Raw genomic sequence first — 21,653 nt, 5'->3', positions numbered from 1 at the left:
TGTTTTCCTATGGCCCTAAGGTACTTCCATGCCAAAGAGGAAACTAAATTAAGGTTTTAGAGTGGGGAAAAATGGAAAGTTACCCTGTTAAAACAACATTTTCCAATGAAATTAGCATATTTTAGCCCTGTTTTCATGGCATTGAGAAAATGATTTTTTTTTTTTGCCTTGAAACCTATTGAATTGGATTACTTGACCCCAAAAATGTACACTTTGACACCAATATTATTATTATAGCTTTAACAGAAGCAAAGATATCGGTTCTGCTGTATTGCTGTAAATGGTGGCGGCCATTTTTAAAAACGTGTATATTTCAGAATTGAAGGGTGATCTAACTCGTCTCTTTGGATAAATGTTTTCCTATGGCCCTAAGGTACTTCCATACCAAAGGGGACCTTTGCATCATGACTTGAAGTCAACAGCCTATTTTTTGGTCCTAACACCTCCACTAGAAGCTTTATTTGTTACTGACTCATAAAGATACAAGCAGCGAAATGTTGTTGGAACTTGTACCACAGATGGTTCTACATATAATTGATATAATGAAGAAAAGAAAATATTAAGCAAGAAAATAAAATGGACAATAATAACTAAATAAAAATAGCCTACAGATATATACAGTTTTAGGAATACTCTGGGACTTGTCTTAGACAGGCATGTCATCAGTGGTGTAAAGTAACTACATGTACTCAAGTACTGTATTTAAGTACAATTTTGAGGTATTTTTCACTTTACTGTTGTATTTCCAGTTTTCAGTACTTGTACTTCTACTCCACTACATCTCAGAGGCAAATATTGTACTTTTGCTCCACTACAATTATTTGAAAACTTGAGTTACTAGTTACTTTGCAGATATAAATTATTACATTATAAAACATACATTAACCACTTTAGCCCTATTTTATACCAAGGCTATTTGAAAATAGCTGATCTACAAGCTCACAAAGTGTCGCATCGCGACGCGTTGTGAGCTTGTAGATCTGCTATTTTCAAACATGTGTGTACTTTTACTTTTGGTACTTTAAATACATTTGGATACCAACACTTTTGTACTTTTACTCATGTAAATTTTGAATTGCGGACTTTTACTTGTAACAGAGTACTTCTACATTGCAGTATTGATACTTTTACTCAAGTAAAACATTTGAGTACTTCCACTGCTCCTCAGAGTTAAATCAACACTGAAGCCCTGCGGCTGTTGTAAATCACAGATGATTAGAAGATTCTCCGCTGGCCGACTTTTTATGACTTAATGACTTTATGACTCTCAGCCTCTCACTCTGTCCTCTCACTATTACGGTTAGCATAGCATGTTGCTAACACATCAACAAAGCAACCACAAACTTTTCGCCGGAGCTGGTGTGTGTGTGAGAGAGAGAGAGAGAGAGAGAGAGAGAGAGAAAAAGAGAGCGTGCGCGCGCGTGTGTGTGTGAGAGAGAGAGAGAGAGGGACTTGGGAGAGGGACAGATGGAGACGGAGGGGGGGGGGTGCTGCGAGGAGAGGCGGGTGCTGTGAATGACGGCCGTCCATTGGCCGTCCATGGGCCGTCCATATGGGCTTTAAAGTAGTGTCTCCCCATTGGCTGTAAAGTAGTGAAGGACAGCCACGACAGCCAATAGACAAATAGGTGTCGCGAAAACATGTCAGAAAACATGTCAGAAAACATGTCACGGATGACGATGTCTGAGGCTGTCTGTAGAGCCGCAGCGCTTTCAGCTCGCGGCTAAAAATTGTATAATTTTATCATGAGCATTAGTGAGGACCTATTATATGAAGATATGTTGAAAAGTGGTGAAGTCGTCCTTTAAGCAATCTATTTCTAAGGATAATCTATTTACAGGATCGATGAACAGGATCATTTATGTACAGGATATTCCTCTGTTCTGAGGCATTTACTTTTTATTTTTGTCATAACTTCACAGTTTGCTGCCCCCCCCCCCCTCCCCCACACTTCAAAAATGTCTCCTGCAACCCTGTAGGTGTGATACTGTTGTTCAGTACAATTATAGTCTCCTACTACCACAAAGGGAAGATAAAATGTGTTTTGAGGGAATGCAGAGTGCAGTCAATCCCTTTACTTGTTTAGAATGATCCAGTAGGCCAACAGACAAGCTGAATGATGAATATGTGGATTGTTGAATGCAATTATATGATTTTCTCTGCCATTCTTGTAAAATGAAGTTCAATAAATAACTGAGAGCACAAACCGACAGACAGACCAAGATTTAAAACTCACTGTGGAGAGAGAACTTACATACAGGTGAATATATTTTACCACAGTGTGGTGAGATGATTGAATAACACTATTACAGTATGAGTTACACTAACATTTGATGTTGATGTTATGAAGCAGGTTAGACTTGTGTGTTGTTGATTAAAACAACTTAAGTGAACGTTATTTGACATAATGAATCAAATTGCCAATTGATGATTTTTAATGCTCAGGGTAATTATAAGATGGCATAAAGCCCAAAGCCCCATTTATTTTTTCATTAATGCAAATGCATGACTTCATGGAAAAGAGAACAATAAAAGTTACAGCATCCGGACAGAATGACAAAATGACACAGAGATGAGAAACACTATTTATTGATTCCTCAATCTCTAATTGTACAATGTTTGTACAAGTTGTCTTGAATAATAATTGAGTAATTGAGCTCTAAATACAGTAGCCTATAGGTTACAAGTTTACAGGCTATGGCACATGATGGCAGAAGGCCAGCAGTGCATGCAGTTGAAATAGTTGAAATATAATTATTTTGGGGGGTCTCCAGGTCAAATATGATTATTTTGTGGGGTCCCCAGGTCAAATATGATTATTTTGGGGGGTCCCCAGGTCAAATATGATTATTTTGGGGGGTCGCGGCCTGAGGTTGAGAACCACCGCTCTAGACTACAGTCCCAGAAGGTGAACCTGGTGTGAACCTAGCTCTGGTCCTCTGCTGCCCTGCCAATAAAGTGCAGTATCTACGAAAAAAAGAAATCACTGAAAAATGGGTTTAAAAGTGATTCAACTGGTCAGCCAAATGAGATATCGGCATATAAGTGATATTACACAAATTTTACATCTGTTCTTGAGGTAATTGTTTATCCCCCAAAATCACAAAGGCTAATTTGACCTTTGGGATACACAAATAAGTCGGTGTGTCCAAAAACGTAGTTACTGCACTTTACCTTGGCAGGGCAGTATGGACCAGAGCTAGTGTGAACCATGGTCTTGCACTGCCACCTATTGACCAAAGGTGTTATTGTTTTGGGATGAAACCAGAATACAAAGACGAAAAGTGTCTTAAAAAGGAAAAATACAAAATACTCTCAAAACACAATGACAAACAAAATAATTCTATACACTAATGTGATGACACTTAATGGGCATCACATATACTAGGAACATTTTCAAAAATAATAATAAAATAACCTCCAACAAGAAATATATACTACTGTAGGATATAATATATATTTATAAACAAGGAAACACTTTCTTGTCAGTTGTCAAGCGGGAGGAGCACTATATCTGATCTATTACAAATTACACAACTCAGCAGAACCTTCAGTAAGTGATCAGAGCCAAAATCCAGGATAGAGGCTTGTGGAGGAGAGTCATGCTATAGAAGGGCAGAGTAACTGCACTGTTATCCACTGATCCAGGTACACTCCTACTCTGGATGACACAGGACCTGGGATTTCTGTGTCTGAAAACCCTTCTTTAGAACACTTGAAAGACCAAGATTTGTCATTTAATCCAAATCCACATACATCACAGGTTCCTGTTCGGCTGATCCCCGGCCACTAGTCCCCGGCCACCGGCCACTAGTCCCCGGCCACCGGCCACTAGTCCCCGGCCACCGGCCACTAGTCCCCGGCCACCGGCCACTAGTCCCCGGCCACCGGCCACTGGTACCGGCCACCAGCCACTGGTACCGGCCACAGGTACTGGAAAGCGGCCACGGCCACGGCCACGGCCGCGGCCAAGTAAAACGAACCAGCTCCCCACAGCTGGTTCGATTGAGACAGAGACAGAAGTTGTTCTGCTGTTTTTGGATCCAGTGTGATAGGACAAGAATACTGTAAGAACTCTGGTGATGTTGACAGTAAAACATCTACTCTATTTAGTGTCTCTGACATGATTGTCTCTTCCTCTTTAAGAATGTGTTGTAGTTTACCACTCACTTTTGACACAGCCACAGTCACATCTTCAAAGTAGCGCAGAGGACGGACTTTGCTCCTGACTGGGTGTGTTGATTCACCAATCCTTGGCAGGGAGGTGTAACTGTGTAGAAAATGGACGTGATCCTCTGTGTGTGAGAGCTGCTCGAGCTCAGCATGTCTCCTCCTCAATTCAGTTATCTCCTGCTCCACACACTTCCTCATTTCTTCAGCCTCACTCACTTTATGTTTCTGCTGGTCTCTGATCAGCTCCCTCAACGTAGATCGTTTACTCTCAATGGAAGTGATGAGCTCAGTATAGATGGTGTCACTGTTCTCCACTGCTCTGTCAGCAGAGTGATTGATAGACTCCACCTCCCGGTTAAGCACCGTCACGTCTTTCTCTCTGTCCTGGATTCTCAGCTGGATGTTCTGCAGACTTGTACTGAGCTCTTTATTTGTCTCAGTCCGTTCTACTACAACTGAGATCATATCATGACCTTTGTGTTCTTCCATGGAGCACAGATAACAGATACACTGCTGATCAGTACGACAGAAAATCTTCCTCACTTCGTCGTGACGAGAGCAGGTGTTCTCCTGAAGCTGGCTGGAGGCTTTGACCAGCTTGTGTTTCTTAAAGACAGGAGACTGATAGTGAGGCTGGAGGTGAGTGTCACAGTAAGAGGCCAGACACTGAAGACAAGTCTTCACAGCTTTCAATTTTCTCCCAGTGCAAACATCACAGACCACATCTCCAGGTCCAGCATGGCAGTGATCAGGAAGAACAGCTTGTAGTCCTGTCTTCTTCAGTCTCTCCATCACTTCAGCCAACATGTTGTTTTTCTTCAGAACAGGCCTTGGGTTAAAAGTCTCTCTGCACTGTGGACAGCTGTAGACGCCCTTCTGATCCTCCCGATCCCAGCAGCCTTTAATACAGCCCATACAGTAGTTGTGTCCACAGGGAACAGTCACTGGATCCTTCAGTAGATCCAGACAGATAGAACAGCAGAACTGTTCCTGGTCCAGTTGCTGCGCCATTTTACTGCAGACTGTATGATACACAGAACTGAGCAAGTACAGTTTCACTTCTTGATAAATCACATGACATGGGAGGTTCTTCCTGGTTGTGGGTGTGTTGATAGGAATGTGTTCAAAGGTCTTTAAAGAGGCAGTGTGAGTGGTTCACTATGATTTATTGGAAGACATAGATTTACCCTGTTATATGAGTCAATATATTTGTTGAAACTTAAACAAAAAATATTTAAAGACATCAGACACTGGCATTTGGGGACTATAAAATATGTAATATATCTAATTTTGTTAAATGACAATTCCAATACTACAATGCAGGCCAGGCAGGTGCTGATTTCCTGCCTAGTGCACAAATACAAAGTTCAGATGACTTAAGCAATCTATTTTTAAGGATTAACTATTTACAGGATCTCTGAACAGGATAATATATGTACAGGATAATCTTCTGTTCTGAGGCATTTACTTTTTATTTTTGTCTTAACTTCACAGTTTGCTGCCCCCCCTCTCCCACACACACACACACACACACACACACACACACACACACACACACACACACACACTTCAAAAATGTCTCCTGCAACCCTGTAGTTGTAGTAGTAGTTTATTAGCACATTGTTGTAGCAAATATAGAAACAATACATATTGAATGACAAGTTGGAAGAAGCCGAATGGCTTATTTGGAATCCTTTCCTTCATGGGAGAGGTCATTAAACAACAGGATTAAAAGTTCAATAAGAACAATACAAAATGATAAAAGTTCCCAAGGGGAGCAGTGGTGCACATAAAGAAATAAAAACACAAAAACTGCTCAAAAGAAGAAAAAGACAACAAAACAAACAAAAAAAACAATTTTGTAAAGATTACTAAATCAATGGACTACAGTAAGGAAGAAATGAGATATTGTTTTAAATGTTTCTTAAATATTTGGAAGGATAGTGAAGACTTGAGTGACGCATCTAGAGAGCTCCACAACTGAGGGCCTCCAAATGTGATGAAATATCGATGTTTCGAAGTACGACTGATAAAGTAGATAAAAGAGCTGATAAGGGTCGTAAATCCTGCTCTCTGTTAATTAAAACTATTTGTAGTTAAACAGCTGAAAACCCAGTGTAAAAAGGATGAGATGAAATCAAAGACAGACACAGGCCGGTTCTCAAATTAAAAGGTTGACATTGTATTAAGAGAAAGAATCAATCAACAAGGCACCGTACAGCAAAAATATCTCTCTGCCTAAACAGTCAATGATCACAACAGTTATACACAAATTAAGTTGTTATCAGCTCTGACGATGACATCTGGCCATGAGGAGCCTGGCTCGTAGGTTGAGACTTTGGCGAGACCTTGGCTCTCACCGGCCTCGCTGGAGGTGTTGTGGCTTTGTCACAGATGGTCAAGTTAACACCAATGAGCTGTTATTGTATTCTTCCAGAGATAATCAGTGACCTCGGCTGGGCCTGTGCGCTGTGCAACTCAAAACACATGCAGTCTCTAGAGGAAAGGAGAGAACTAATACTAGGATTAGATCCAGACCACCTTGAACTTAATTCAATCATAGGATTGGTAGGCAAACTTGAGTTATGCAGAGATGGCACACTAAAATAGGATACAATGGCATATATATCAATATTGTCAACAAAATACATAGTTTTATACCTATCAACGACAAAAAGATAAAAAAAATATCTATAATATTTGCCTTGTGTGGTAGGAGTGAAAATCAGAAGTAACATGAGAACATTATGAAAAGAATACATTTGAACATTGTCACATGTACAGGAGTAGGGGTGTGATACTGTTGTTCAGTACAATTATAGTCTCCTACTGCAGAGTGCAGTCAATCCCTTTACTTGTCTAGAATGATCCTGTAGGCCAGTAGGGCCAACAGACAAGCTGAATGATGAGTATGTGGATTGTTGAACGCAAATATATGATTTTCTCTGCCATTCTTGTAAAATGAAGTTCAATGAATGCATTTTTACAGTTGCTATTAGTATATAGGCACATGATGCATAATTAACAAAATAACAAAATAACTGAGAGCACAAACCGACAGACAGACCAAGAGATAAAACTCACTGTGGAGAGAGAACTTACATACAGGTGATTATATAGTGCCACAGTGTGGTGAGATGATTGAATAACTAACGTTTATTATGATGTTAAACTTATGAAGCAGTTTTGTTCATAGAAAAAAACATCATGTAAGACTTGTGTTGTTGATTAAAACAACTTAAGTGAACGTTATTTGACATAATGAATCAAATTGCCAATTGATTTTTAATGCTCAGGATAATTACAGTATAAGATGGCATAAAGCCCAAAGCCCCATTCTTTCTTCATAAATGCAAATGCATGACTTCATGGAAAAGAGAACAATTAAAGTTACAGCATCCGGACAGAATGACAAAATGACACAGAAAAAAGATGAGAAACACTATTTATTGATTCCTCAATCTCTAATTTTACAATGTTTGTACAAGTTGTCTTGAATAATAATTGAGTAATAATTGAGCTCTAAATACAGTATAGGTTACAAGTTTACAGGCTATGGCACCTGATGGCAGAAGGCCAGCAGAGCATGCAGTATAGACCAGGTTCTCAACCTGTGGGGTCCCCACATTATTTTGTGGGGGGGGGGGGGGGGGGGGTCCCCAGGTGACAGTTAAGTGACAATGTAATGACTTTTAAGAACAAACTGTGATGAAATATCGATGTTTCGAAGTACGACTGATAAAGTAGATAAAAGAGCTGATAAGGGTCGTAAATCCTGCTCTATGTTAATGAAAACTATTTGTTGTTAAACAGCTGAAAACCCAGTGTAAAAAGGATGAGATGAAATCAAAGACAGACACAGGCCGGTTCTCAAAGTAAAAGGTTGACATTGTATTAAGAAAAAGATCAATCAACAAGGCACCGTACAGCATACTAATTGTGGGGGGGGGTCCCCAGTTGAAATAGTTGAAATATAATTATTTGGGGTGTCTCCAGGTCAAATATGATTATTTTGGGGGGTCCCCAGGTCAAATATGATTATTTTGGGGTGTCTCCAGGTCAAATATGATTATTTTGGGGGGTCCCCAGGTCAAATATGATTAATTTGGGGGGTCGCGGCCTGAAAAGGTTGAGAACCACTGCTCTAGACTGCAGTCCCAGAAGGTGAACCTGGTGTGAACCTAGCTCTGGTCCTTGGTGGAAAGCCTGGTGAAGCCAGGTTACTATGGACCAGAGCTAGTGTGAACCATGCTCTTGCACTGCCACCTATTGACCAAAGGTGTTATTGTTTTGGGATGAAACCAGAATACAAAGACGAAAAGTGTCTTAAAAAGGAAAAATACAAAATACTCTCAAAACACAATGACAAACAAAATAATTCTATAACTAATGTGATGACACTTAATGGGCATCACATATACTAGGAACATTTTCAAAAATAATAATAAAATAACCTCCAACAAGAAATATATACTACTGTAGGATATAATATATATTTCTAAACAAGGAAAACACCTTCTTGTCAGTTGTCAAGCGGGAGGAGCACTATCTGATCTATTACAAATTACACAACTCAGCAGAGCCTTCAGAAAGTGATCAGAACCAAAATCCAGGATAGAGGCTTGTGGAGGAGAGTCATGGTGTCAGAAATGCTATAGAAGGACAGAGTAACTGCACTGTTATCCACTGATCCAGGTACGCTCCTACTCTGGATGACACAGGACCTTCTTTAGAACACTTGAAAGACCAAGATTTGTCATTTAATCCAAATCCACATCACAGGTTCCTGTTCGGCTGATCTTTATATGAGAATCCTATATTAACATAGTGTCAGACCTATGTCAACTATGTCAACAGCATAGTCAGACTGTCTCTACTCAGAACCTGAAACCCTTCAATGAATCTCTCTGGGTGATGAGGATAATGATTGCTGTCCGTTCCTTAGTGTTACTTTTCTGTTCCCTTTAGACCAGTTAGACAGAGACAGGCGTTGTTCTGCTGTGTTTGGATCCAGTGTGATTGAACATGAATACTGAAAGAACTCAGCTCTGGTTTTCGTCTCTGGCGATGTTGACAGTAAAACATCTACTCTATTTAGTGTCTTCCTCTTTAAGAATGTCTTCTAGTTTATCTCTTTATCTGTCTTCAAGTTTATTCTATAGTCACATCTTCAAAGTAGGGAGTAGAGGAAGGACATTGCTGCTGACATTGCTCTGGCAATGTAAACATATTCTTTTATTGTTTTCTCAATGTAATAAAGCTCCATTGGATTGAATTGAAGTGTTGATGCACCAATCCTTGTCATGGAGGTGTAACTGCGTAGAAAATGGATGTGATCCTCTGTGTGTGAGAGCTGCTCCAGCTCAGCATGTCTCCTCCTCAGTTCAGTAATCTGCTGCTCCACACGCTTCCTCGGTTCTTCAGCCTCACTCAGATCACGTTTCTGCTGGTCTCTAATCCGCTCCCTTTGTTTTCTCTTAATGCAAGTGATGAGCCTCACAGCTTCAGCACAGATGGCATCACAGTCCTCTACTTCTCTGTCAGCAGAGTGATTGATCGACTCCACCTCCTGCTGAAGCACCTTCATGTCTTTCTCTCTGTCCTGGATTCTCAGCTGGATGCTCTGCTGTCTTTTACTGAGCTCTTTCTGTCTCTCAGTGCGTTCTGCTACAGCTGAGATCATGTCATGACCTTTGTGTTTTTCCAAGGAGCACAGATAACAGATACACTGCTGATCAGTAAGACAGAAAATGTTCCTCAGCTCATCATGACGAGAGCAGATGTTCTCCTGAAGCTTGCTGGTGGCTTTGACCAGCTTGTGTTTCTTAAAGGCAGGAGATTGATAGTGAGGCTGGAGGTGAGTGTCACAGTAAGAGGCCAGACACTGAAGGCAAGTCTTCACAGCTTTCAGTTTTCTCCCACTGCAAACATCACAGACCACATCTCCAGGTCCAGCATGACAGTGATCTAGAGGAACATCTTGTAGTCCTGTCTTCTTCAGTGTCTCCATCACTTCAGACAACATGATGTTTTTCTTCAGAACAGGCCTTGGGTTAAAAGTGTCTCTGCACTGTGGACAGCTGTAGACTCCCCTCAGATCCTCCACATCCCAGCAGCCTTTAATACAGCCCTTACAGTAGTTGTGTCCACAGGGAACAGTCACTGGATCATTCAGTAAATCCAGACAGATAGAACAGCAGAACTGTTCCTGGTCCAGTTGAACTCCTTGCTGCGCCATTTTACTGCGACTGTCTGACAAACATAACAGAACTGAGCCAAGTTCATATTAATATCTTCAGAGATCACATAACATGGGGAGGTTATTCCTGGTTGAGAGTGCATCAAAAGGAGGGTGTTTAAAGAGGTAGTATGTAGTTCACTGTGATTCATTATGCAGACATGGCAAAAGCTGTAACAATCTGATGAACGGGTGTATCATTCTTTTCTCAGTTGATCCCCAGGCCATTTCTGACGTAGAATCCATTTCTGTTTGGGATATTTTTGTATTGTGCATAGTTAATGAAACAAATTGCATATTTGATTAAACTAGCAGAAATATAAACTAAACTAAACTAAACTAATATCATAACTGGTCAGATCGGACTCAGAATATCACCTTATTTCAACAAAAATAAGTTGCTACTGAAATCTCCTAGCAAAATTATTATTATTAACATTGAACAAAATCAGTTGAACCATTTTAAACCTACATACATAAGCTATTTGAAAATAGCTGATCTACAAGTTCACATGTCACGGTGTGAAGCGTTGTAGAATAATCTTGATTTTTTTTTTTTACACATTTTGAATATTTTTGAACTTTTTAACAACACAAATCTTGTATGGTTGTCTCTGGCACAAAGTATTTTCTGATGGGGGTCTGCGGCCAAATACATATTAATTTTAGGGGTCTCTGATATGAAAAAGTTTGAGAACCACTGAACATAGAGGATATCTAAATGGCTGTACACGTATTATTATTATTACTGTATTATTATTTTGTGCAACCAAGGTGAGAATTGACATATTTATTTATTTCTTCCATGGTTTGGTCTGAGATGGTATTTGACTGGTCACATCCTTCTGGCTTTCCGTGAGTGACACCCGTTGTGGGGTACAGGGGTGTTGTCTGTGATGGACACCACCTCCAGACCTCCCATGGTCAAACCTTTGATGGCAGCCAACCGTCCTGGTCCAAGGCCTTTCACCACCACATGGACATGGGTAATTCCCTTCCCTTTGGCTTTTGAGGCAGCAGATATCCCATGAGCCGGAGCAGCGATGGGGGTGGACTTCTTTACATTCTAATGAGGTCATTTGGCTTGCTGGGTCAGGTGTAAGGATATTTGCAATATAACCACATGTAATCCTACATTAAATTATAATGGCTTAAGGGAGGACCGGCGTGCATTGGTCACAAACCCATTCCTAAATGAACCAGGGTTTACTGCAATAACTGAGGTGTAATGTCAGCAACACCCCCTTCTGTCCATAATTACTTAGTACAATAATGAACTACCTGACTCTGGTACAATAATTTCCATAGAATTTCCAACAAAATGAAGTTCAATGAATGAATTTGTACTTTATTGTAGGCATATTTATAATTAATTAAATACATAATGAAATAACAGAGCGTAAACCGACCCACAGACCAAGAGATAAAACTCACTGGAGAGAGAACTTACAGGTTGATGATTATACAGTATAGTGCCACAGTGTGGTAAGATGATTGAATAACATAATACGGTATGAATTACACTAACATTTTGTTCTAATGAAGCAGTTTTGTTCATAGAACAAAACATCATGTTAGACTTACGTTGTGATAAAAAGCAAAAAAACGTAAGTGAATGTTATGTGAAATAATGAATCAAATTGACAATTGATGATTTTTAATGCTCAGGATAATTATAAGATGGCATAAAGCCCAAAGCTCCATTTTCTTCTTTATTTTTTTCTCATATGCAATGACTTCATGAAAAAGAAAGAACAATAACAGTTACAGCATCCAGACAGGATGACAAAATGACAAAGATATGACAAAAAGATGAAAAACATATCTTCTCCATCAACAAAACAGAATGAAAACACTATTCATTGATTCCTTAATCTCACATTTTTAAAACTAATGATAAAATAACTTCCAGCAAGAAATTGTTGACCGCCCAGCCCACGACTGGAGCGTCGTACTTCCAGATAGGAGGTCCCTGGCTCTCAGGGACCCTTTGAACAAGCAACACACAGAAGCGTAAAAACTGTATATTTACTTGTGGCGACGGAAGAACAACCTGTTCTCCGCCATGGTGATGTCAGAGCAAATTCGACTGTGTTTAGCAGGCCCGTGGCCTTCAGGGAATTTACGGCAATTTTTTTGTCTAAGTCTGGTCACCATCCGTAAGCCCCTTAATCCCCTCCCATAAATCCAGTCCCCGACTTAAGACAAACTATGGATCTGAGGATATCACAGTTATAAGAAAGGCAGGGAGCAGAGGGGCCCCCTAAACTTACTGGCCACTGAACTCACTTTCAAATCTTGTACTAATCTGGTACTCTATGACCTCACTGATCAGCCATAGATGCAGGCTGTATGTCACGTACGCAGCAAGTGTAGCTCACATACAGGAAATGCACTTAAAAGGAAATGCAGGCCTTTGCCTGCTGCAAGCCTTCGAGTGCACCTCAGCAGTAATTTCAACCAGTCAATATCATATTCTTTCTTTAGGCAAATCAAGTGATAGAATAATTTAAAGCCTATATCCTAAAGTGAGCTGTTCAACATAAATTACGTTCTAATACATTTCCAGATGTTCAACAAAATATATACTGTATTTCTAAACAAGGAAACACCTTCTTGTCAGTTGGCCAGTTTGACTTGTTTGTTTGTTTGTTTGTTTGTTTTAGAAGTTGTTAATGCTGACCTTTTGGTGTTTGTTTGGTGAACGTTGACATGGAAACAAAATCTTTTTTTTCTCTGTTGTCATGAGGAAGGAGCACTATATCTGATCAATTACAGATTACACAACTCAGCAGAACCTCCTTGAGTAAGTGATCGGAGCCAAAATCCAGGATAGAGGGTCTGGGTGAATGTGGTCTGAACTTTATGGAGGAGAGTCATGGTGTCAGAGATGCTGTAGAAGGACAGAGTACCTGCACTGTAATCCAGATACACTCCTACTCTGGATGACACGGGACCTGGTATTTGAGTTTTAATGCCTCGGCGTCTGAAAACACAACCTCCTTCTTTAGAACACTCGAAAGACCAAGATTTGTCATTTAATCCAAATCCACACTTATCACGGGTTCCTGTTCGGCTGATATCTTTATATGAGACTGCAATATTAACATATTGTCCACTCCACTTCACCTCCCAGTAACAGCGTCCAGTCAGACCGTTTCTACTCAGAACCTGAAACCTTTCAATGAATCTCTCTGGGTGATGAGGGTATGATAGCTGTTTGTTCAATAATGTTACTTTTCTATTCCCTTTAGACAGATACAGGTGTTGTTCTGCTGTGTTTGGATCCAGTGTGATTGGAGATGAATACTGTAAGAACCCAGCTCTAGTTTTTGGCTCTGGTGACAAAAAGAGTAAAACATCTACTCTATTTAGTGTCTCTGATATGATTGTCTCTTCCTCTTTAAGAATGTGTTCTAGTTTACCTCTCACCTTTGACACAGTCACAGTCACATCTTCAAAGTAGCACAGAGGACGCAGAGGACTCACTCTTTTGACTGGGTCTATGAATTCACCAATCCTTGGCAGGGAGGTGTAACTGTGTAGAAAATGGATGTCATCCTCTGTGTGTGAGAGCTGCTCCAGCTCAGCATGTCTCCTCCTCCATTCAGTAATATCCTGCTCCACACACTTCCTCATTTCTTCAGCCTCTCTCACTTTTCGTTTCTGCTGGTCTCTGATCAGCTCCCTCAACGTAGACCGTTTACTCTTAATGGAAGTGATGAGCTCAGTAAGGATGGTGTCACTGTTGTCCACTGCTCTGTCAGCAGAGTGATTGATAGACTCCACTTCCTGGTAAAGCACCTTTATGTTCATCTCTCCCAGCTGGATTCTCTCTTGGATTATCTGCTGATCTAAACTGAGCTCTTTATTTCTCTCAGTCCGTTCCGCTACAACTGAGATCATATCGTGACCTTTGTGTTCTTCCATGGAGCACAGATAACAGATACACTGCTGATCAGTACAACAGAAAATCTTCCTCACCTCATCGTGACGAGAGCAGATGTTCTCCTGAAGCTTGCTGGTGGCTTTGACCAGCTTGTGTTTCTTAAAGGTACGACCGAAAATCTTCCTCACCTCGTCGTGACGAGAGCAGATGTTCTCCTGAAGCTTGCTGGAGGCTTTGACCAGTTTGTGTTTCTTAAAGACAGGAGACTGATAGTGAGGCTGGAGGTGAGTGTCACAGTAAGAGGCCAGACACTGAAGACAAGTCTTCACAGCTTTCAGTTTTCTCCCAGTGCAAACATCACAGACCACATCTCCAGGTCCAGCATGGCAGTGATCAGGAGGAACAGCTTGTAGTCCTGTCTTCTTCAGTCTCTCCATCACTTCAGCCAACATGTGGTTTTTCTTCAGAACAGGCCTTGGGTTAAAAGTCTCTCTGCACTGTGGACAGCTGTAGACGCCCTTCTGATCCTCCCGATCCCAGCAGCCTTTAATACAGCCCATACAGTAGTTGTGTCCACAGGGAACAGTCACTGGATCCTTCAGCTGATCCAGACAGATAGCACAGCTGAACTGTTCCTGGTCCAGTTGCTGCGCCATTTTACTGCAGACTGTATGATACACAGAACTGAGCAAGTACAGTTGCAGTTCTTGATAAATCACATGACATGGGAGGTTCTTCCTGGTTGTGGGCATGTTGATAGAAATGTGGTCAAAGTGTGAGTGGTTCACTATGATTCATTGGAAGACATAGATTTACCGTTATATGAGTCATATATTTGTTGAATTTATCAAAGGAACCCCCTTAAACAAAAAATAGAGACATCAGACACTGGCATTTGGGGACGATAAAATATGTAATACATATAATATATTTTGTTAAATGACAATTCCAATACTACAATGCAGGCCAGGCAGGTGCTGATTGCCTGCCTAGTGCACAAATACAAAGTTCCAGATGACTTACTGTAAGCGATCCATTTCTATAATCTATTTACAGGATCTATGAAAAGGATAATCTATGTACAGGATAATCTTCTGTTCTGAGGCATTTATTTAATTTTTTTTCTGTAGGGGTGTGATACTGTTGTTCAGTACAATTATAGTCTCCTACTTTCACAAAGGGAAGATAAAATGGTTTCTGAGGGAATGCAGAGTGCAGTCAATCCCTTTACTTGTCTAGAATGATCCAGTATAGGCCAGTATAGGGCCAACAGACAAGCTGAATGATGAATATGTGGATTGTTGAACGCTATTATATGATTTTCTCTGCCATTCTTGTAAAATGAAGTTTAATAAATGATTTCTTACAGTTACTATTAGTATAGGCACATGTATAATTAATTAAATAATGAAATAACTGAGTGCACAAACCGACAGACAGACCAAGAATTAAAACTCACCGTGGAGAGAGAACTTACATACAGGTGAATATATTGTGCCACAGTGTAGTGAGATGATTGAATAACAATATTACAGTATGAGTTACACTAACATTTATTATGATGTTATGAAGCAGTTTTGTTCATAGAACAAAACATCATGTTAGACTTGTGTTGTTGATTAAAACAACTTAAGTGAACATTATTTGACATAATTAATCAAATTGCCAATTGATGATTTTTAATGCTCAGTTTAATTATAAGAAGGCATAAAGCCCAAAGCTCAATTGTTTCTTCATAAATGCAAATGCATGACTTCATGAAAAAGAGAACAATTAAAGTTACAGCATCCGGACAGAATGACAAAATCACACAGATATGACAAAAAGATGAGAAACACTATTTATTGATTCCTCAATCTCTAATTTTACAATGTTTGTACTACAAGTTGTCTTGAATAATAATTGAGTAATAATTGAGCTCTAAATACAGTATAGGTTACAAGTTTACAGGCTATGGCACCTGATGGCAGAAGGCCAGCAGCGCATGCAGTTGAAATAGTTGAAATATAATTATTTTGGAGGGTCTCCAGGTCAAATATGATTATTTTGGGGGGTCCCCACCCAGGTCAAATATGATTATTTTGGGGGGTCGTGGCCTGAAAAGGATGAGAACCACCGCTCTAGACTACAGTCCCAGAAGGTGAACCTGGTGTGAACCTAGCTCTGGTCCGCCTGGTGAAGCGAGGTTACTATGGACCAGAGCTAGTGTGAACCATGGTCTTGCACTGCCACCTATTGACCAAAGGTGTTATTGTTTTGGGATGAAACCAGAATACAAAGACGAAAAGTGTCTTAAAAAGGAAAAATACAAATACTCTCAAAACACAATGACAAACAAAATAATTCTATAACTAATGTGATGACACTTAATGGGCATCACATACTAGGAACATTTTCAAAACAATAAAATAACCTCCAACAACAACAAATATATACTACTGTAGGATATGTATATATTTCTAAACAAGGAAACCTTGTCAGTTTGCAAGAGGGAGGAGCACTATATCTGATCTATTACCAATTACACAACTCAGCAGAACCTTCAGTAAGTGATCAGAGCCAAAATCCAGGACAGAGGCTCTGGTTGAATGTGACTCCTCCACATGGTGTCAGAGATGCTATAGAAGGACATAGTAACTGCACTGTGGTCCATTGATCCAGGTACACTCCTACTCTGGATGACACAGGACCTGGGATTTCTGTGTCTGAAAAACCTTCTTTAGAACACTTGAAAGACCAAGATTTGTCATTTAATCCAAATCCACATTCATCACAGGTTCCTGTTTGACTATATCGGCTATTATATGAGAATGCTATATGAACATAGTGTCAGCCCTATGGACCGTCTCTATTCGGAACCTGAAACCATTCAATGAATCTCTCTGGGTGATGAGGATAATGATTGCTGTCCGTTCCTTAGTGTTACTTTTCTCTTCTCTTTAGACAGAGACAGGCGTTGTTCTGCTGTGTTTGGATCCAGTGTGATTGAACAGGAATACTGAAAGAACTCAGCTCTGGTTTTTGGCTCTGGCGATGTTGACAGTAAAACATCTACTCTATTTAGTGTCTCTGATATGATTGTCTTCTAGTGTATCTCTCACCTTTGACACAGCCACATCTTCAAAGTAGGGAGTAGAGGAAGGACATTGCTGCTGACATTGCTTTGGCAATGTAAACGTATTCTTTTATGGTTTTCTCAATGTAATAAAGCTCCATTGGATTGAATTGAAGTGTTGATGCACCGATCCTTGTCAGGGAGGTGTAAGTGCGTAGAAAATGGATGTGATCCTCTGTGTGTGAGAGCTGCTCCAGCTCAATATGTCTCCTCCTCAGTTCAGTAATCTGCTGCTCCACACGCTTCCTCGGTTTTTCAGCCTCACTCAGATCACGTTTCTGCTGGTCTCTAATCCGCTCCCTTTGTTTTCTCTTAATGCAAGTGATGAGCCTCACAGCTCCAGTACAGACGGCGTCACAGACCTCTACTTGTCTATCAGCAGAGTGATTGATCGACTCCACCTTCTGCTGAAGCACCTTCATGTCTTTCTCTCTCTCCTGGATTTTCAGCTGAATGTTCTGCTGTCTTTTACTGAGCTCTTTCTGTCTCTCAATCCGTTCTGATGCAGCTGATATCATGTCATGACCTTTGTGTTTTTCCAAGGAGCACAGATAACAGATACACTGCTGATCAGTACGACAGAAAATGTTCCTCAGCTCATCATGACGAGAGCAGATGTTCTCCTGAAGCTTGCTGGTGGCTTTGACCAGCTTGTGTTTCTTAAAGGCAGGAGACTGATAGTGAGGCTGGAGGTGAGTGTCACAGTAAGAGGCCAGACACTGAAGGCAAGTCTTCACAGCTTTCAGTTTTCTCCCAGTGCAAACATCACAGACCACATCTCCTGGTCCAGCATGGCAGTGATCAGGAGGAACAGCTCGTAGTCCTGTCTTCTTCAGTGTCTCCATAAGTTCAACCAACATGTTGTTTTTCTTCAGAGCAGGTCTTGGGTTAAAAGTGTCTCTGCATTGTGGACAGCTGTAGACTCTTTTCAAATCCTCCTTATCCCAGTAGCCTTTAATACAACCCTTACAGTAGTTGTGTCCACAGGGAACAGTCACTGGATTCTTCAGCTGACCCAGACAGATAGAACAGCAGAACTGTTGAACTCCTTGCTGCGCCATTTTTACAGCAGACTGTCTGACATGCAGAACTGAGCTAAATAAAGTTTCACTTCTTCAGAGATCAAATGACATGGGAGGTTCATCACAGTTGTGGGTGTGTTGATAGCAATGCCTTTAAAGCGGTAGTGGGTAGTTCACTATGATTCATTGGAAGAAAATATATTTACCCTGAAGATATTTGTTGAATTTATCAAAGGAACCCCCTTCAAAACAAAGGCTATGATTTAAAGACAACATTTTGGGACGATAAAATATATCTAATATATGTTGTTAAATGACAGGTGCATACTCCAATATGCAGGCAGGTGCTGATTGCATGCCTAGTGCAGAAATAGAAAGCTCAGATGACAAGATAATCTGTTCTGAGGCATTTCATTAAAAAGTCTCAAAAAGTCTCAAGTCTCAAATGATTCAAATGATTTCAGTTTTCTCCCAGTGCAAACATCACAGACCACATCTCCAGGTCCAGCATGACAGTGATCTAGAGGAACATCTTGTAGTCCTGTCTTCTTCAGTCTCTCCATCACTTCAGCCAACATGTGTTTTTTCTTCAGAACAGGCCTTGGGTTAAAAGTCTCTCTGAACTGTGGACAGCTGTAGACGCCCTTCTGATCCTCCCGATCCCAGCAGCCTTTAATACAGCCCATACAGTAGTTGTGTCCACAGGGAACAGTCACTGGATCCTTCATCTGATCGAGACAGATAGAACAGCAGAACTGTTCCTGGTCCAGTTGCTGCGCCATTTTACAGCAGACTGTATGATACACAGAACTGAGCAAGTACAGTTGCACTTCTTGATAAATCACATGACATGGGAGGTTCTTCCTGGTTGTGGGCATGTTGATAGAAATGTGGTCAAAGTGTGAGTGGTTCACTATGATTCATTGGAACACATAGATTTACCGTTATATGAGTCATATATTGTTGAATTTATCAAAGGAACCCCCTTAAACAAAAAATAGAGACATCAGACACTGGCATTTGGGGACGATAAAATATGTAATATATCTAATATATTTTGTTAAATGACAATTCCAATACTACAATGCAGGCCAGGCAGGTGCTGATTGCCTGCCTAGTGCACAAATACAAAGTTCAGATGACTTACTGTAAGCGATCCATTTCTATAATCTATTTACAGGATATATGAACAGGATGATCTATGTACAGGATAATCTTCTGTTCTGAGGCATTTATTTTTTATTTTTTTCTGTAGGGGTGTGATACTGTTGTTCAGTACAATTATAGTCTCCTACTTCCACAAAGGGAAGATAAAATGGTTTCTGAGTGCAGTCAATCCCTTCCCCCTCCCTACTTGTCTAGAATGATCCAGTATAGGCCAGTAGGGCCAACAGACAAGCTGAATGATGAATATCGATGGCCAAAACGCAAAACCTCCTAAGTGCAAATTTCATGATTTTCAGATTTCACTGTGGATGAGGACTATAGGCTATGCTGCACATGCTCAGTCTGTCTGCAAGATAGTCCCGCCCCTCATTTTGTCAGAAAAGTCATTTGACTAAAAACTCCTATCTTGTTCAGTGCCAATTAGTGCTAAAATGTTGAAGCGCAAAACCTCTTATCTGCACCAGAACTAGTTGAGCAGCAGACAGAGCTGAAACTTTTGAATTCTGTGTTATGTAGACCATCTAAATGTCTTTCAGTTTGTACTAATCAATTATTTTCAAAATAAAAAAGTGTCTTCCACCCTTACTATTTAAGTATTTGTTAGTAACTGTCAAGTTAATTGCATTGCCTTGTTGATTGCTAATGATTAGTGTCAGGTGGTGAAACTTTTATCACACCAAGAGTGTGAGTTGATCAAAAATGTGATTGGTAATACTTGTTACAGTACTGTAGAATGTCTTGATCTCAAAATGAGCATAAAAAAACATTATTTATTAATTTGTAAGCCTAACTGTTTCTAGGTAAAAACCTCCTATGTGCATCTATGTAGATAGGAGGTCATTTTTAGGTATAGATAGAAGGTTTTGGAATTGAACATTTTGAACTTGTGGTTAGAGGTTGTCATTGGTGCTTAGATGTGAACATCCATGTTGTGATTTTTTATTAAATGCAGATCAAAATCACACGTGAACACCGTGGCAGCCAACAACCCTGTGAGAATATTGTGTTGTGTCGGTTGGGGGGTATGAGGGTATGGGGGTGGGATGGGGTTTGGAGTTATGGGGTGTGGGGTGGCGGTTGGGGGGTTATGGGGTGGGGGGTGCATGAGGGCTTGGGTGGGTGGAGTTTGGGGGTTGTGGTGTGTTGGTTGGGGGCATGGGGACCGGGGTCTCTGGGAGTGGGGGTTTAATGGATTGGATGGGATTTGGGGGTACGAGGGTATGGGGTGGGATGGGGTTTTGAGTTATGGGGGTTGAGAGGTGTGGGATGGCAGAAGGTATGGGGGGGATTTTGTTGAGGGGGGCATAGGCAAGTTAGGCCAGATCATATAGGATAGGGTCTCTGCGATGCGAGAGTGTGGTCTAGCCAACACCAACTCGGGACTCCTGAAGTGGAATGGGGTTTTGAGTTATGGAGGTGGAGAGGTGTGGGCTGGCAGTTGGGGGGGTGGGGTTTGTGGGAGTGGGGGAGTATTGCAGGTGGTGGAGTTGGGGGTAGAGGGTACGGGGGGGGATTATGTTGAGGGGGGCATGAGTCAGTTAGGCCGGATCATATAGAATAGGGTCTTTGCGATGTGAGTGTGGTCTAGCCAACACCAACTTGGGACTCCTGAAAAGCTGCCCTCCACACTCTCCTATCTAGCATCAGGGTTTTGAGCTCTACAGTGTTGTTGGCTAAGCTGTTACGCCGAAGTGCATCTACGTAGGTGGTGCACTTCCTGTCTTTCCTGGCTTTGCCCTGGGTTGGCTCCCATAGTGTCAGTTTGCTTGCCATTAGTTACAGTATGGGTGCCTGACGCAGTGCCCTGCCTCATCCTTCTCTCTCTGACTTTGTCTGTGACACATGGTAGGTTCCCGTAGAGGACCACATTTCTGATTTGGTCCGTCCATGTGACTCCTAGTGCCATTCATAGCATTCTTGTGTAGACTCCATCCAAGGCCCTTTCCTGTTGTGCTGTGATGGTCCATGTCTCAGCCCCATACAGCAGTACTGACTCAACTGTAACTATATGAACAGCCACCTCTTGAGGTCTTCTCCCATGTCTGATTT

At 41.0% G+C, this 21,653-nt stretch overlaps 3 protein-coding genes across 3 annotated transcripts; all 3 read right to left on the bottom strand.

The window, feature by feature from the left end:
- Positions 1-3,873: 3,873 nt before the first annotated feature.
- Positions 3,874-5,195, bottom strand: LOC311062970 (E3 ubiquitin/ISG15 ligase TRIM25-like; the record flags this gene model as incomplete). Its single annotated transcript, XM_084082191.1, has 1 exon — positions 3,874-5,195. Exon 1 carries the CDS (start codon positions 5,182-5,184, stop codon positions 3,874-3,876), a length of 1,311 nt encoding a protein of 436 aa, XP_083938317.1. The 5' UTR covers positions 5,185-5,195.
- A 3,530-nt stretch (positions 5,196-8,725) lies between these two features.
- Positions 8,726-10,411, bottom strand: LOC311062969 (E3 ubiquitin/ISG15 ligase TRIM25-like; the record flags this gene model as incomplete). The annotated part of the gene is made up of 1 exon (XM_084082190.1): positions 8,726-10,411. The coding sequence occupies one exon, from the start codon at positions 10,409-10,411 to the stop codon at positions 9,344-9,346; it is 1,068 nt and encodes a 355-aa protein (XP_083938316.1). The 3' UTR covers positions 8,726-9,343.
- Positions 10,412-13,145: 2,734 nt separating this feature from the next.
- On the bottom strand, positions 13,146-18,420 carry LOC311062968 (tripartite motif-containing protein 16-like). Its single transcript, XM_084082189.1, has 3 exons — positions 17,426-18,420; positions 14,489-14,967; positions 13,146-14,395 (listed from the first exon to the last, which is right to left on the bottom strand). Exons 1-3 carry the CDS (start codon positions 18,273-18,275, stop codon positions 13,184-13,186), a joined length of 2,541 nt encoding a protein of 846 aa, XP_083938315.1. The 5' UTR covers positions 18,276-18,420; the 3' UTR covers positions 13,146-13,183.
- Positions 18,421-21,653: the final 3,233 nt, after the last annotated feature.

This window comes from Gymnoscopelus microlampas (genome assembly GCF_963454915.1).
Source record: "Gymnoscopelus microlampas genome assembly, chromosome: 16".
Taxonomy (NCBI): domain Eukaryota; kingdom Metazoa; phylum Chordata; class Actinopteri; order Myctophiformes; family Myctophidae; genus Gymnoscopelus; species Gymnoscopelus microlampas.
This window is presented reverse-complemented; position numbering and strand designations above follow the sequence as displayed.

What these genes read in the sequence shown, in the direction of transcription:
- LOC311062968 (XM_084082189.1), bottom strand. Translation starts at nt 18,275, where the DNA reads ATGTTGGTTGAACTTATGGAGACACTGAAGAAGACAGGACTACGAGCT. An exon ending in GTCCTTCCTCTACTCCCTAC is followed by an intron (nt 14,968 to 17,425) that starts TTTGAAGATGTG and finishes TGTATCATACAG; the next exon opens with TCTGCAGTAAAATGGCGCAG. An exon ending in TCTGCTCTCGTCACGACGAG is followed by an intron (nt 14,396 to 14,488) that starts GTGAGGAAGATT and finishes CGTCACGATGAG; the next exon opens with GTGAGGAAGATTTTCTGTTG.